General features: G+C 48.7%; 1 protein-coding gene across 1 annotated transcript; it reads right to left on the bottom strand.

Annotated features, from left to right (window-relative positions):
* Positions 1-342: 342 nt before the first annotated feature.
* Positions 343-7,602, bottom strand: WAS (WASP actin nucleation promoting factor). Its single transcript, XM_024988630.2, has 12 exons — positions 7,435-7,602; positions 6,941-7,081; positions 5,733-5,819; positions 5,528-5,630; positions 5,382-5,423; positions 5,235-5,288; positions 4,263-4,437; positions 3,229-3,271; positions 2,873-3,026; positions 2,249-2,664; positions 1,875-1,989; positions 343-651 (listed from the first exon to the last, which is right to left on the bottom strand). The coding sequence occupies exons 1-12, from the start codon at positions 7,564-7,566 to the stop codon at positions 596-598; spliced, it is 1,518 nt and encodes a 505-aa protein (XP_024844398.1). The 5' UTR covers positions 7,567-7,602; the 3' UTR covers positions 343-595.
* Positions 7,603-15,820: the final 8,218 nt, after the last annotated feature.

The raw sequence follows: 15,820 nt of genomic DNA, 5'->3' as shown, positions 1-15,820 counted from the left end.
AGCACAACATAGCTCTTACCACGATCTGTAACTCTGTTTTTATTTAATTCCTTGTTTCTTGTCTATCTCCTGCCCTAGAATGTTGACCTCACAAGACCAAGACTTTTTGTTGTTTGTTTCCCATTGCTTTATCCCTAGCCCCCAAAGTAGTGCCTGGTAATAAATATCTGTGGAAAGAAGGAAGGGCAGAAGGAAACAAAGAAATACAGACTAAATGACTAAGGGAACAAATGAATGAGTAAATATACATATGTACGGCTAAACAAATGAAATGGGAATAAAAGGGACTTTGGGGGAAAAATGACCCCAAATTCTCACATTTGGTAGGTAAAGAAACTGAGATTTAAAGAAACAAAAAGACAGTTATTTTATTTTTGTTTAAAAATCCTTGAATGAGGAGAACTGAGACATTTTATATAAAAAGGTCCCTGGCTATTGCTAGGGTGAGTGTGTGTGGGAGGAGGCCAGTCAGAGATAACAGCATTGGAGGGGTGGGTGGGAAAGAAAAGGGGCTTGGGGGCCTGGAAGTTAAGTGGAGGGTGGCGAGGAGGGCTGCCAGGGGAGCCCAGCACAGAACAGCAGAGGTGGTGGTGATTCAGTCGTCCCATTCATCATCATCATCATCATCCCCGGCCTGGTCCTCCCCTTCGTCTGGAGGGAGAGAGAAAGAGTGGAACTCAGGATGGGTAGGAGGGTTCAAAGGCCCTGGAGAGAGGAGTTACTAGGGTCTGGGAGGTTGGGATTACTAAACCCTGGGGGCTGAGATCTCCCACTTGGAAGTTATATCTGAGGTTTGTGTGTTGGATAAAGAGACCTCTTAAGAGGAAGGAGAGTTAGGGGCAAGATAGGGACTATAGCTGGGGTCTAGGTTCTAGTTGGAGGCGAGGTTAATATTATTATAAAAAATGTGTGGTTAGTTGGGATATTATTGTCACACAAAGGGTTACTGTTAACAGGCTTGTCACTCAGTGGAGCTGATTTAGATATTAGCAAAGGTGGAGGAAGTTACAATGTTGTTTTTTCATAGTGTATTAATGTTAACATTGTTGACACAGAATGGGGTTAGTGATGTCATGGTCAAAAGATGAGGTTTGTTATAATTCTGTCATATAATGGATTCCTGTTGATCTGTGAACAGACTCCTGGGTTGATGTCAGTATTATTGTCAAAGCTGAACTTTAATTATATTATTGTCACACAGTAGGTTGAGGCTAATACTCTCTCTTTCTCTGCTCTGCTCAGTCGTGTCCAACTCTTTGCGACCCTTTGGACTGTAGCACACCAGGCTCCTCTGTCCGTAGGATTTCCCAGGCAAGAATACTGGAGTGGGTTGCCATTTCCTCCTCCAGGGGCTCCTCCTGATCCAGGGATCGAACCCACGTGCCCTGCATCTTCTGCATTGGCAGGCAGATTCTTTATCACTGAGCCACCTGGGAAGCCCTAATGACAATGTTGTTGATACATTAAGGGACTAACTTTAACACTATTGTAAAAGATTGAATTAGTTATAATATTGTCACTTAATGAGTTAATCTTTTGACACATGACATTAGAGTTAATATTAGTGTCAAAGAAAGGGTTCTTTGTAATATTATCATCACATAGTGGGCTAATGTTAATACTATTGAACATATGGGATTAATGTTAATATCACTGTCAAAGAGAGCTAATCATATTACTGTTACATAATGACAGTTAACACTGTCAAAAAAGAGACTGCTACAGATTCATGTTCATTCTCACATCAACAGATGGGCCTAATTGCTGGAGGTTGTTGGGGGTGTTTTTAGGTCAACACTAGCTGGGAACCAGAGCCACAGGTCCTGGCAGGATGGGCTCTGAATGGCAGGCTCACGGGGAGGGTGCACTCTCACCAGAGGAATGGATGGCTTTGCTTCTCTTCTGCATCACGTGCATCAGGGCACCCACCAGCCCCTCTGAGCTCTGAGGTGGTGGCTGCAGCGCTGAGCTCTCTGGGGCCCCAGGGGTCTGCAGCAAGCAGGATCCAGCACAGAGGGCTCAGGGCCTGTGAGAGGAGCACTTCTCCCCACCCTTTCATCATTCTTTCTCCTTCCACATACTATAGTTGCCTTGAAACTCACCTCTCCCCACCAGCCTCCCAACTCTATCAGTGAACCCCCAAATCGTGGGACCCCCATCACTCTCAGCCCCAGCCCCCTACCATCCTCACTTGCACAGCACACCCCAGAGTCCCAGTTCCTCAATCCTCCATCACACTGGTCCTCACCTTGTTCAGCTGAATTCCCTGCCGGATTTGATCCAGAAGTGCCCCCCGACCCCCACCAGGGGCGGGGCCCCCCACAAGCCCCAGAGAAGGAGGGGTTGGGGGAGGGATTGGTCCATCCCCAGAGCTGGGTGGTGGCGGCGGCGGCGGCGGCGGTGGTGGCGGAGGCATGGGTGGTCCACCCCCAGCTCCAGGGGGTGGAGGGGGCGGTGGCACAGAGCGTCCAGTGGCTGGAGGGGGTGGTGGCGGAGGGCCCCCTCGGCCCGGGGGTGGGGGTCCCCGGGGAGTTGGTGGGGGAGGAGCACCTCCCGAAGGTACAGGGGGCAGAGGGCCAGAGCGACCCTTGTTACTCCCCACAGTTGGGGGCCGGGGGGGCTGGTTCCCTCCTCGGGATGGCGGTGGGGGCGGTGGAAGTGGCTCTGAGGGGAAAGACAACACATAGCTATTATTATAGTTTTCTTCAGAGCCTCAGTTTTACTCACTTGTAAAATGGGTACCCCAACCGACCAACTCCTGATTCAAGCAGTATAGGGGTTTCTATGAGGACTGAGAGCCTGCAAGGTATCTCTTAGAAATCAGCTACCAGGGTTGGAGAAGAAGAGGTGATCCAGAAAGCGGGGGGCTCACCCTGGCGCCTCATCTCCTTCCGTACAGCTTCCATCCCACCCTGGTTTTCAATGAAGTCATAGATAAATTTGGAGGTCTCAGCATCGGTGAGCTGGGCATCACTGATTCCTGCCCTTGAGAACAGGCTCCGCAGATCTGGGTCCAGGTTGTTCACCTTCCCAGGAGGAAAAAGGCCCCGGCAAGGGTCGGGGAATAAGGTGGGGAGGGGAGGGGCACAGATTATCATGGGGTCCACCCCAGAGAGGGATCTGAGAGGAGGGTGGGAAGGATGGGGTCTGGGGGTAGATCTGGAGCTCTGGACTATGGAAGGGTAGGCAGGAGTTGAGTGGAGTCCAGGGGACTCTGGAGTTACTCACGTCAAATCCATTCTGGGGGTCCCACCCCACGTGGCTGACATGTCTGAGGGAGGTGAGGAGACCCCAGTGAATCGCCATGGCTGTTCCTTCCCTCCCTTCCTAGTGAAGCTCTCTTGCCCTCCCCTGCCCAGAGGGACTCTCAGGAGCCAGAATTAATGAATGAGTCTTAAGTGAATAAATGAGTGAGAATAGTAGTTATGGAACTAAAGAGGGTTCACAGTTTGTGGTGCCTATCTGTCTGCCCATCCCTCTTTCCACCACCCATCCACCCATCTATTTGTCCACCTAGCTGTTCACATTCACCTGTCAGACCACTGATCTATATAAATTTGTCTCCCCATTTATCTGTCCACACACATTTATTTACCCATCTGTCCACCAGTCTGTCTTAACCCATACTTATCCATCCACCCATCCATCTACCCATATGCCCATCTTTCCATTCATTCACTCACTTGACTACCCATTCAATCACACACTTCTATGTAGCCACTGAATTGTCCTTCATCCACATATGTGGCAACCTGTCCATCCCCATCCACCTTGTATATGAACCCATTGGCCTGTATATCATTCTGTCCACATACTCATCCACTCACCCACCCATCTACCTACCCACTTCCCATTTACCCATCCGTTCGTTCTCCAACCCAACCATTCATTCATCCATCTATATATCTACCCATCCATCCATTCACCCACCAGCCTAACCAGGGAGGGACTAGGTTGAGTGGAATGCCTAGGGAGCAAAATTTAAAGAGGCACTCACTCTTGGAGTCCTGGATTATAGTTGGGTGATGTGGTGGAGAGTGACTGCCTGTGTAAAATTTGCAATCTTGGTGCCTTTGGTATCTCTCCCTAGTCCTGGCTTTGCACTCCCCCCGCCCGCCCCCCCACCCATCCACTCATCTGCCTAATCTCTCACCTACCCATCCATTTTTCCATCCTTCCATTCACTCAGCTCTCCTCCTATCCACCTGATCTCTGCTCCCCCACCCCCAGGATCCATGGGCCCACTGGAGAGAGGTTCTCACTTGAATCCACTGGGTGCACCAATATCAGACTTGCTGATCTTTTTCTTCCCTGAGCGTTTCTTATCACTTGGGCTAGGCCCAGGTGCTGGGAGCGAACGGTATCGTGAATTCGTGATGTCTGGGTTCTGGATGTCCACTGTCACCAGCCCCAGAGACACTGGGCTGGCTGCTGGGCCTGTGGGGAAAATGGGTGACTGGGCCATTGACCTATTTACCTACCAACCAGAGCATAAGAGTTAGAGACAGGAAGACGGTTGGGGGAATCAGTGTGTTAGATGGTCATGGAAGGAGTGGGTGAGGGGTCCAAGTAGGTTTTATGGAGAAGTGGGTGGGTAGGTCCTGCACACCATCCATACATTCACTGATTCATTAATTAATTTACTCACACTTAAGTATTGACTTATCTATTCACTGGCTCATTGACTAATTTGTTAAATTATTCATTCACTCATTCAATCATTGCTTTCTCCATTGATTGAAATTTAGTCACTTATTCATTTATTCACTGTTGAATTCATTCCATCACTCATTCATTAATTTACTCAATCATCCATCCATCTATTCATCCATTCACCCACATACCCATTCACCTACATCTATACACCCACCTGTACATCTACATCCTTCCATCAATTCATGCCCCCATTTAACCATCTGTCCACCACCAATCCATCCACCCACACATCTATCCACCTATTCATTCACCTATTTATCACTGCACCCACCCATCTACTCATTTATCTACCCACGCCCCACCTGTGTATCTATTCACTCTCCCACTCCTTCCATGACCATCTAACACACTGATTCTCCCAACCACCTTCCTGTCTCTAACTCTTATGCTCTGGTTGGTAGGTAAATGGGTCAATGGCCCAGTCACCCATTTTCCCCACAGGCCCAGCAGCCAGTCCAGTGTCTCTGGGGCTGGTGACACCTGCCCACCCAGAGACACAGGGAATATTCAGCACTCACCCCCTTGGTCTCCACCTGGGTGAGGGGGCAGGGGTGGGAGTCCTCCTCTTCTCTCTGGGAAGATAGAATGAATAGAGAACTATCACAACCCTGCCTCAGTTTTCTGCGCTAGCCCCTTATTACTCCTCCTTGCACTAGAGGACTCACCTTCACTGACTGGCACTGGTGGAGGCGGGAGCTGGCGCCTGTCTGTGGAGAGACAGGAAATCAGAATCAGGAGAGGGGCTTTTCCAGCTCCCCACTCTTGCCCTCACTTCTGCTCAACCTCTTTCCCTTCCCCAAGGCCTTCTTACCCCCGCTTTGCCTCTGATTCCGTTTTTGTATCTTCTCCTGCACCAGGTTCCGGAAGGCCTCGGCCTCGCCCTCGTTTGCAAAGTTCAGCCCCGCTTGGCAGTCCTGCACATGCCTGGGGAGTCAGCTGCCTTCCAGACCTCCCCACACCTTTCCCCACTCCTCCTTGCACCCCAACTGAGGCCCAGGGTTTAGGTGGTCACTTACATCTCCAGCAAAGGTGTGGAAAAAGGGGGTGGGAGCAGAGTAGACCAGCTGTGAGTACAGCTCCTGTTCCCACAGCAGCCGGCCAGCCTGGAGAGGGGGGAGCACACTGACACCGAGGCATGCCCTGGGTGGAGGGCCTCTGTTTTCCAGATAGGGAGCATGGTATACAAATCTGGGGCCCCAAAATTTGATTTGGAGATTTCCAGCTCAGAACTGGAGAGTTGGGAATCTAGAAGTCAGAAGTGGAGGACTGGGGTACAGAATGGGAGTCAGACCCTTCAGCGAGAAACTTGGATTTGGGGTCCAGATGTGGAATAAGGGGACTTGAATTTGAGGATTTTGGACTCTAGTTCTAGGAAACTGAGTCCATTCAGAGAATCTGTCCCAAATCCCCCCCTTATATGGGGGCCTTCATTAGAGCAGGTAGGGTTCCAGTATTAGGAGTTGGGATTGAGATTTGAGGTTCAGACACACAGACTTGGGAAGGTTTTTTTGGAGGCAGTTGAGCCAATTTCAGGTTTGTAGAGCAGAGTTATGAATTAGGAGTTTGGTCAATATTTGATGACCCTGGGATCTTGATGTGGTTCTACTGGATCTATCTTTATCGGTTTAGTGGGATGACTTTGGGGTTTATGCTTGGAAAATTTAGGTTAAGGGTTTGTGGAATAGGTTTTTGACTTAAGAGCTACCTCAATATTTAGGTGATTAGGAGTTTTCATATAGGAATTCTGGGATCCAATGCTGTGGGCTTAAAAGGACAGATTTGGGGTTGAAGATTCAATGGCATACTTAGGTTTGGGATTTGTGGAATATATTTATGACTTAAAAGCTAGGCAAAATTCTGGAGTTCAGGAGTACTGATGGGAGGTTTCTGAGACCTAAAATGTGGAGTTTCAAATAGATATGAGGTTCAGGTAAAAATATAGTGTGTGTGTGTGTGTGTGTGTGTGTGTATGGAGTTTGTGGAACAGATTAGATTTAGGGGGTATACTAATATTGGGGGTTATAGACCTTGACACAAAGACTCTGGGGTCAGTCATCACAGGCTTAGAAAGACAAACCAGAGGCTGGCATCTGGATAAAGTCTTTGGTTCTAGGGCTCAGGGGCTTCACTGATCTGTCTGAGGGCTCAGGGTTATGGACACAGATCTAGGTTTATGGGTTGAAAACTGGGTTGTCTGTCCAGTGCGGGGGGGGGCAGGGATCACCTGAAGGCCATAAAGGCGGATGAAGTAAGACTTCTTGGGGTTATCCTTCACGAAGCACACAGCCCCACAGTGTCCCTTGGTCCAGTGCTCGGCTCCAGGGGGCAGCGCCAGGTACAGCTGAACAACCGCAGTGGCCAGCGTCTGGGAGGGGAGAGTAGGACTCGTTGGAATCCGGTCAGGGGCAGCCAGAGGGTCTGGGAACCAGACCTGGTCCTTTCTTGCCCATGGCCATCATGGCTCCAAAGGAAGAGCCACAACCGGAGGGAAAGTGAATGAACATTGAGTTCTTCCTGGGATTGGTGAATGGGGTTAAGTGGATTCTGAAAGGAGATGATGGAGAGGAAGAGGAGGAGAAGGAGAGGAAGATGGGAAAGATGAGGAGAGAGGAAGGGGAGGAAAGGAGGAGAGGGAGAGGATGGGGAAGATGAAGAGGACGAAGAGGAGGAGAAGAGGAGGAGAGGGAGACAGGAAGGGCCAGAAGATTCCCAGCTCACCCAGCACTTCCGTCCGAGCATCTCAAAGAGTTGTTGGTTCTCATGGTCCTGGAGGAGGGTGGACGGGATGTTCTGCTGAACCCCTTGTCCTCCGCGGCCCCCAGGCCTGCCTCCCGAAGGGCCCCCACTCATGGTGCCTCCTGCCCTTGTCCTCTCCGGCTGGGCTCTGAGTGCAGGGTAAGAAGAGGAACTTCCGCAGTGAGCGGGGGAACAGGAAGTGCAAAAAACCACAAGGGAAACAAGTCCTCTAGGGGCCCCTCGGTAGGCCTGGCCTCCTCCCTTAGACTGGGGCCCTCCTCCATTTGACTGGTTAGATCCATCTTTTGGACCAGCTTTTGTCCTCCTTTCTTACTCTCTGGGGCCCATCTCCCTCTGACTTGTTTGGACCCTCCTCCCTCTGGTTGGCTGGCAGAGAGGGATAGGCCACTACAGCATTTCTGCAGTGCCACGGTGGGCAGTCATGGGCTGAGTGGCCTTCTTCCTCCCCAAAGCATCCAGTTACTCTGGGCCCAAGGTCCAAGGCTCTGGTGCTGAAGGGTTATTGCAGTAAAGATTGTCCTTTAATTACACAGCAAGCACCTGGGACCCCACCTGTCTCCTGAGACCCCAACTTGCTCACACCTGGCTCAACTTCCCCATCCCTACCACACCATCTCATTTAGTTGCTCTTGCTTCTGAACTTTTGAAAGTGTGTAATCTTTGGAGTCTTGTCTTTTCCCCCGCTCAATATTCTATGTTTTATTTACTTATTTAGGCTCTTTGCAGTACAAGGGTTTCTCTTGTTGCAGTGCAAGGGTTTCTCCTTGTGGTGTTTGGGATTCTCTTGTGATGCGAGTGCTTAGTTGCCCCTTGGCATGTCAGATCTGAGTTCCTCAACCAGGGATCAAACTCGCATCTCCTGCATTGGAAGGCAGATTCTTAACCACTGGACCACCAGGGAAGTCCCTCAACATTCTATTTTTATCTAACAAACATTCATGTAGCCTGAACATGTGTGCCAGGCACTCTTCTGACCTCTTTGAAAATATTGACTCATATAAATCCTCCTATTGGCCTGGGGGACACTCACTATTTTTACCATTTGATGGAGGGAAACTGAGGCCCAGAGTGGTTAAATGATTTCCCCAGTAGCTCTGAGCTAGCATGCCAGGCAGGTTGGTTAGTGTGCACTGTTCATCAAGATGCTCCACAGCCTGCTCTGTTACTAAGATTCATATTTGCCTGTAGCAGTAGTTGTTACTGCTATATAGCATTCTATTGTGTTACTATGTGTGCGTGTGCGTGCTAAGTCGCTTCAGTTGTGTCTGACTCTTTGTGACCACTTGGACTGTAGCCTGCCAGGCTCCTCTGTCCATGGGATTCTCCAGGCAAGAATACTGGAGTGGGTTGCCATGCCCTCCTCCAGGGGATCTTCCCAACTCCCGCAGGGATCAAACTAGCATCTCCTGTGTCTCCTGCATTGCGGGAGACATTGCAGGCAGATTCTTTATCGCTGAGCCACCAGGGAAGCCTGCATTGTGTTACTAGACAATTTGTTTATTCATATTCTCCTGTTAACAGATATCTGAGCTGTTTCTGGCTTTCATGGTTGGCAGCGATGCTGCCTTATTTGCTCCTATATGCATCTCCTGTTCCAAATAGGCAAGCACACTCTCAGGAGGGGAATTGGGGCATTGTAGGGCTTGCATAGCTCGAACTTTGACAGACTGTTTCCCCAAGAGAATGGCAGCTCAGTCCCCACCCCTCCCTGGACCTATTTCCCATTTGGAGATGTGAAGTTTTCAGGTACACATACAGCAGCTTGAGGGGAGCTGAGCATATCTGGGTTGTGTCTGGCATTCCCATGTACCTGGAGGAAAACAGCACATGTCAACTTGGGACCCACAGTCCTACCTGGAAACCTGTATGGCTCCCATGCCTGCAGGTGCCAAGCTTCTCTCCTAAGCCAAGGCTCAAACCCACTTGTGTTAGTTGCTCAGTCGTGTCCAACTCTGCGACCCCATCCATGGACTGTGTAGCCCGCCAGGCTCCTCTATCCATGGAATTCTCCAGGCAAGAATACTGGAGTGGGTAGCCATTCTCTTCTCCAGGGGATATTCCCAATCCAGGGATCAAACCTGGGTCTCCTGCATTGCAGGTGGATTCTTTACTGTCTGAGCCGCCAGGGAAGCACCATCAAAGCCACTTCTGGTGTGGCAATTCCAACCTCCCTCCCTCCTTTCTCTGCTCACCAACCAGCATATGGTGCTTCCAAGTCACTGGGCAGTTTCATACCTCCTGGTCTGGAGTCCCTTCCAGCCTGTTCACTAGGGCAAGCACCTGTTTTTTCCTTAGAAAGTCACTGCATTCATTCATGTTGACATTGTTTGTTGAGCTCTCACTGTGTGCCAGGCACAAACTAGACACTCAATAAATGTTTCTTGAAGGAATGAGTGAGGGATTCATATCTAATTTGATTTAGTGTTTTCTGATATTTTTCTAAGTGCCTCACACTTATGTACTTATTTCACATGCACAGACGACCCAAGGAGGTGAGAGCTTCAACTGTTTACATTTTACTGATAGGGAAGCAGTGGCCCAGAGTAGCTTTGCTAAGTTGCCCGAGGTCACACAGCTTGTGAGAGTTGAAGCTGAGGCCAGTTTTGTGAGAAATGGTTCCTAAACTCTAAAATGCCACATGGGGCCTAGGATGAAATTCTTCTGCTACTTTGGTCTTTTGTTTTCCTTCTTTCTCTGCTCCTAGATCTATCCCCTTTACGTCTATTTCAGGGGGTTTTAAACCTCTGCTACATTTGCTGGTGATTTTGTAAATTAACATGTAAAAGTTGTATATTTCATGTTCTTACTTCTAAGGAGCAGACAAGTTTAAAATTTGTATTTTTCTCCAAATAAAAAACCTAAGTAGATTTATTTTTATTATTTTTGTCCCTGATACAATGAGTTTCCTCAGCCTGGAATACAGTGATTCATTAATCATTTTATGATCATTTTAAATCTTTTTCAGATTATTGAATTGCTCTGTTGACCTGCATTAATAATTTGGAGCTGGTTTAGTTTACTGTTATGTGTTCCCTTCGACACTTGCTTCTCTGCACTGGATGACAGTATTTGGTGAGGTGATGACCTCAAAGGTAATTTGCTCACCTGGGACTTCAAATAGATTTAAAAAACCCCAAAAACCCTAATCAAGCTTTTCCAGTTGTTCCCAGCAGGAAAGTGGATTGAATACTTACCACACAAGTCAGTCTACTGCAGCAGGAAGCAGACGTTCTAACTTACTTCTCAGTAATCCAGTGAATACCCAGGAACCCCCAAGAACCATGATAAGCCCAATGACTTGCACCCACCTGATGCTCTCCCATCAACCCCAAACTCTGTCAAACTCCCAGGGATCACCATATGAAGAGATATTTCCTGTTTATATCTTGTGCATATTTTACTTTATTTTGAGGGGATATTGCTTTTTTCTAAAGTTTTTTTTTTAATGTGGACCATTTTAAGTCTTTTTGAATTTGTTACAATATTGCCTCTGTTTTTTACGTTTTGGTTTTTTTGGCCAAGAGGCATGTGGAATCTTAGCTCCCCAACCAAGGATTGAACTTGCACCCCCTGCACTGGAAAGTGAAGTCTTAACCACTGAACCGCCAGGGAAGTCTCAAGGCAGGGGGAGCGGGGGGATCCAATATTGCTTAAAGATACCCATTGCCATGCCTAAGTCCTGAGTAGGTAATAAGACACTGTCAGTGAAAAGACATGAGGGTTTTCTTCCACACCCTGGTCCTTATTCTCCCCTTTCCTTCCTGCCCCTTGTGGTCCTCCCTACCCTTGACTGAGGGGTGTTTCCTGGGACTAGCTTAAGGAAACAGCAGTTCCCAACCCTTGGATACAATGCACCCTTTCCATAAGAAACATTTTGGGAAGCCTCTTTTTACCACCTTAGAATGACATTCATGGATGTTACAAGTCTTGGTGGTGTGGGGCTATCCCCCAGCATCTCAGGCCCCTGCCTGTTTAATGCCAAAACATCCGCATCATTGTGATAACCAAAGTCTGCCTACCAGCAATTCCCAAAACACACTCCTAGGGCAGGCAGGAACCAGACTCTTGTCTGTCTTGTTCATTGCTATATCCTTACCACCTAGCACAAGACCCTGCATGCAGAAGCTCAATCAGTATCTGTTGAATAATCACTCTATGGTCTAGTTACCTATGCTGTGACCTATTGCTCTCTACTCACTGCCCCCACCTCCTCTCTTCACCTCCCTGCCTGGGGGGAGAGAAGAAAAACAGCTTCGAGTGTGCAAGAACCAGGCCCTCCCACAGAGATGTCTACACTGTTCACTGATGCTACAGCCAAAGGGATGTTTTAGGAGAGGGGCTGATTTCTAGTCCTGGTTGGGGTTGATTGAGGAAAGGGCGTGCACAGAAAAGCAGAGATGCCTGTAGGGATAAGAACTGCTCAGTGGATAGAGCCAAATTCTCGAGCCTTATAACCTGGCTCTGGCACTTATCAGCTGTTTATTTATTTATTTTTTTAATCTTTTTTTTTATCAACTGTTTAAAGTCTGGTAACCTCTCAGTGCCTTAGTTCTCTCATCCATAAAGTGGATAACAATAGCAGTTAAGACTGTTGTGAAGATTTAAATGAGATAATTCATGTCAAGTGACGAGGACAGAGCTTAACATGTTATAATTATGCATTGTTTGTTTTCATGAAATGGCTGAATAACTTGGATAAAGGCACTATCCTTCCCTCAGCCTAGCATTCTCCCCATTCCTGCTCCAATCCTTTTCTCACCCTCCTCCATTAGACATTTAAGTCCCACCACCATTGGTGGATATTTAGAGACCCAGAACATGGCCACCTTCTCTCTGCCCTTTCCCTACTTTTCCGTGCTGCAAAGCCCATGTCGGAGATCCATTGTGTGGGCCCAGTCACACTATTCTAGGGCTCTTCCCCATCAACCTCGGAGGTCCCACCCACCACGTTTCCTGCCCTACTCCTCTCACCTGCATGGGAAAACACGGTGCCAGCCAGCTCTCTCCATCCCTTCTAGGTTTGCGCTACTCATCTCGGACCAGCCAGGCAGCCAAAGGTCCCCTCCTAGTCCCTACACTGATCACAGCCTCAGAATCACCACCAACTTTCCCTAAATGGGTCCTTCCTAACCCCTACCCTGATCTGTGACCCCAACTGTCTATTTCCCGCTCTGTAACACCAGAAGGGTCCACAACCGAGTCTGTGTGAGACTCTCAAGAGAGTCCACCTTCTGGTCAGTGGGTCCCAAGGGCCGCCCACACCTTAACAGTGTGAGCCCAGGGGGGTTAGCGAGGCAGTCTGGAATGGACGACTGCGGGAAAGGGGAGGAACGCAAAATGGAGCAGTCCGTCCAGGATCGTACCACTGTGGAGAGGGTGGCCGTCTTGCAACATACCATTTTGCTTGTGGGGGAGGGATACGATGGCTGCCTCGTTCCCTAACGGAGAGTGGAGTGTCGCAATCCTGCTAGTCCCAAGATTTCCTGATTCTCACCCACTTTGGGCGAGCCTCTCTCTGGGTTCCCACCCTCAGCCTCTCTCATATCAGCCATCTTAACTACTGTCACCACCACCACCACCCCCCCCACCCGCCGCCCCGCTCCATTTAATTTCGTAGCCGCTCGCAATGCACCGGAGCTGGCAATTGGCCTACGGGTGGGGAGAGCAGGACCGCTACGGGCTCTGATTGGTCGATGACCGGATTCTCGTCCTTGCTATTCTTTGAAGCTGCAAGGGTTCAGCGAATAACATGGCCCCACCTCCGCTCCCGCGCTCGGGGCTCCCATTGGTCATCGTTCCGTGACATGCGCAGTGGATGCCAGAGCAGTGTGCCGAGCCGCTTAAGCCGGCTTTGAGGATTTCGGATGATGGGTTCGAATACCGCCCCAGAGGTTCAGATTGCTCAAGTGTAGAAGGGTAGAAGGTGGTGTTTACTGCTGGAGGGTTAGTAAGATCACGCATCAGGACGCCTGCTGCACTGGGTGATACAATCGTAAATTCTGTAGCTCACCCACTAGGGTTTTCCATGGGCTTCCCTAAGTAGCTCAGTTGGTAAAGAACCTGCCTGTGATGCAGGAGACCGCAGTTCGATTCCTGAGTAGGAAAGATCCGCTGGAGAAGGGATAGGCTACCCACTCCAGTATTCCTCGGCTTCCCTGGTGGCTCAACTGGTAAAGAATCTGCCTGCAATGTGGGAGAGCTGGGTTCGATCCCTGGGTTGGGAAGATCCCTTGGAGAAGGGAAGGGCTACTCACTTCAGTATTCTGGCCTGGAGAATGCCGTGAACTGTATAGTCAATGGGATCACACAGACACGACTGAGTGACTGTCACTTTCAGGGTTTTCAGTGCGTGTACCAAGTGGTTCTGCATCCCTTTATTCTCTGCTGCTGCTAAGTCGCTTCAGTCGTGTCCGACTCTGCGACCCCTTAGACGGGAGCCCACCAGACTCCCCCGTCCCTGGGATTCTCCAGGCAAGAACAATGGAGTGGGTTGCCATTTCCTTCTCCAATGCATGAAAGTGAAAAGTGAAAGTGAAGTCGCTTAGTCGTGTCCGACTCTTAGCGACCCCATGGACTGCAGCCTACCAGGCTCCTCCATCCATGGGATTTGCCAGGCAAGAGTACTAGAGTGGGTTACCATTGCCTTCTCCCTTTATTCTCTAGTGTACTCAAAATAGAAACCGTTCTATGGGTTTAGAAAAACTCTCAGAAGTTACTTTAATAAAATTAAGTTCTGCCACAGTGTCTGGCTCTCCCAAGACTATGAATTACAGAGCAATATCTTGTAGTTTTTGAATGTGATGTACTAAAATCACTAACTTTACTCCTGACAAAACTGGTACAAAGTTTGAAACTGTGTTCAAGCCTCTATGGCCTTGTCTTTTGAAGTAAAATGCTGACTTGAGGCAATGATTGGGAAATGTGAAGATTTAGAAACAAAGGATAGCTGTTGGGCTAAGGAACTGGTAACAATGTAGACTGTAATTCTGCCACATAACAGAATCACCCGAACTCCCAGTTCCCTGAAGGATATAGATAAAGGCCTGATACACATTCCTAAGTTGTTTTTACAGAAAGCAGACACCGCCCCCCGCGCCCCCCAACCAGATGGAAACTGCTAACTGCAAGAACACAGGCCCTAGACTGGCTGAAACCAGAAGGTTGATAATGCTTGAAATGTTACCTTGATGCCAACTAATCCAAGAACTGTCCACGAGCTGATCATGCCCTGCTCCTTGAACACTATAGAACTCCTTACTACCCTCTCCAGGCTGGGTCACAGGGTCTTCAGGGCATTAGCCCACTGTGGCCCCCTTTGCCTGGCAAGGCAATAAAAAAAAACTATTCTTTCCTCAGTTCAGTTCAGTTCAGTCGCTCAGTCGTATCCGACTGTTTGCGACCCCATGAATCACAGCACGCCAGGCCTCCCTGTCCATCACAAACTCCCGGAGTTCACCCAGACTCACGTCCATCGAGTCCGTGATGCCATCCAGCCATCTCATCCTCTGTCGTCCCCTTCTCCTCCTGCCCCCAATCCCTCCCAGCATCAGAGTCTTTTCCAATGAGTCAACTCTTCGCATGAGGTGGCCAAAGTACTGGAGTTTCAGCTTTAGCATCATTCCCTCCAAAGAAATCCCAGGGCTGATCTCCTTCAGAATGCCTACTTCACCCAAAACTCTGTCTCCCTGTTCCTATTTGGCACCGGTGAACAGAGGCCGAGTTTCAGCAACAAGTTTACAGCAGTTACAAGCCCTAACATAAGGTATGTAAGAGAATACACTTTATCCAGTATTCAACGTGCAAAGTGATGGTTTTGGAGCATTAGGCCTTCTCAGACGGGACAGGATTGCAATGATTGATGTGTTATTTAATATACATCATAGGCAGTATAGCCAGTTACCTACTTTAAAATCTGCAATTTTTACATTATATACGTAAGTTAAGGGCTTCCCAGGTGGCACAGTGGTAAAGAATCCACCTGCCAGTGCAGGAGACGCAGGACACATGGGTTCAATCCATGAGTGGGCAAGATTCCTTTGGAGGAAGAAATGGCAACCCACTCCAATATCTTGCCTGGAAAATACCATGGACAGCAGAGCCTAGTGAGCTACAGTCCACGGGGTCTCAAAGAATCAGACATGACTGAGCATGCATGCACACATATAAATTAAAATATAAACATAGATTGGTGGTTTAGTCGCTAAGTTACACACATTATAAATATATAGGATATCTATAAATAAGTACATGGTTCATAAGGGTATAGATATGGATGATATAGATGGAGTAGTGAGGCCCCAGTTCACTGCTCTTGGTCAGTCACATGCTTAAAGAGATGGGACTGTTT

Source organism: Bos taurus, chromosome X, assembly GCF_002263795.3.
Source record: "Bos taurus isolate L1 Dominette 01449 registration number 42190680 breed Hereford chromosome X, ARS-UCD2.0, whole genome shotgun sequence".
NCBI lineage: Eukaryota > Metazoa > Chordata > Mammalia > Artiodactyla > Bovidae > Bos > Bos taurus.
Note: the sequence above shows the minus strand (reverse complement) of the source record. Positions and strands in the feature narration are given on the sequence as shown.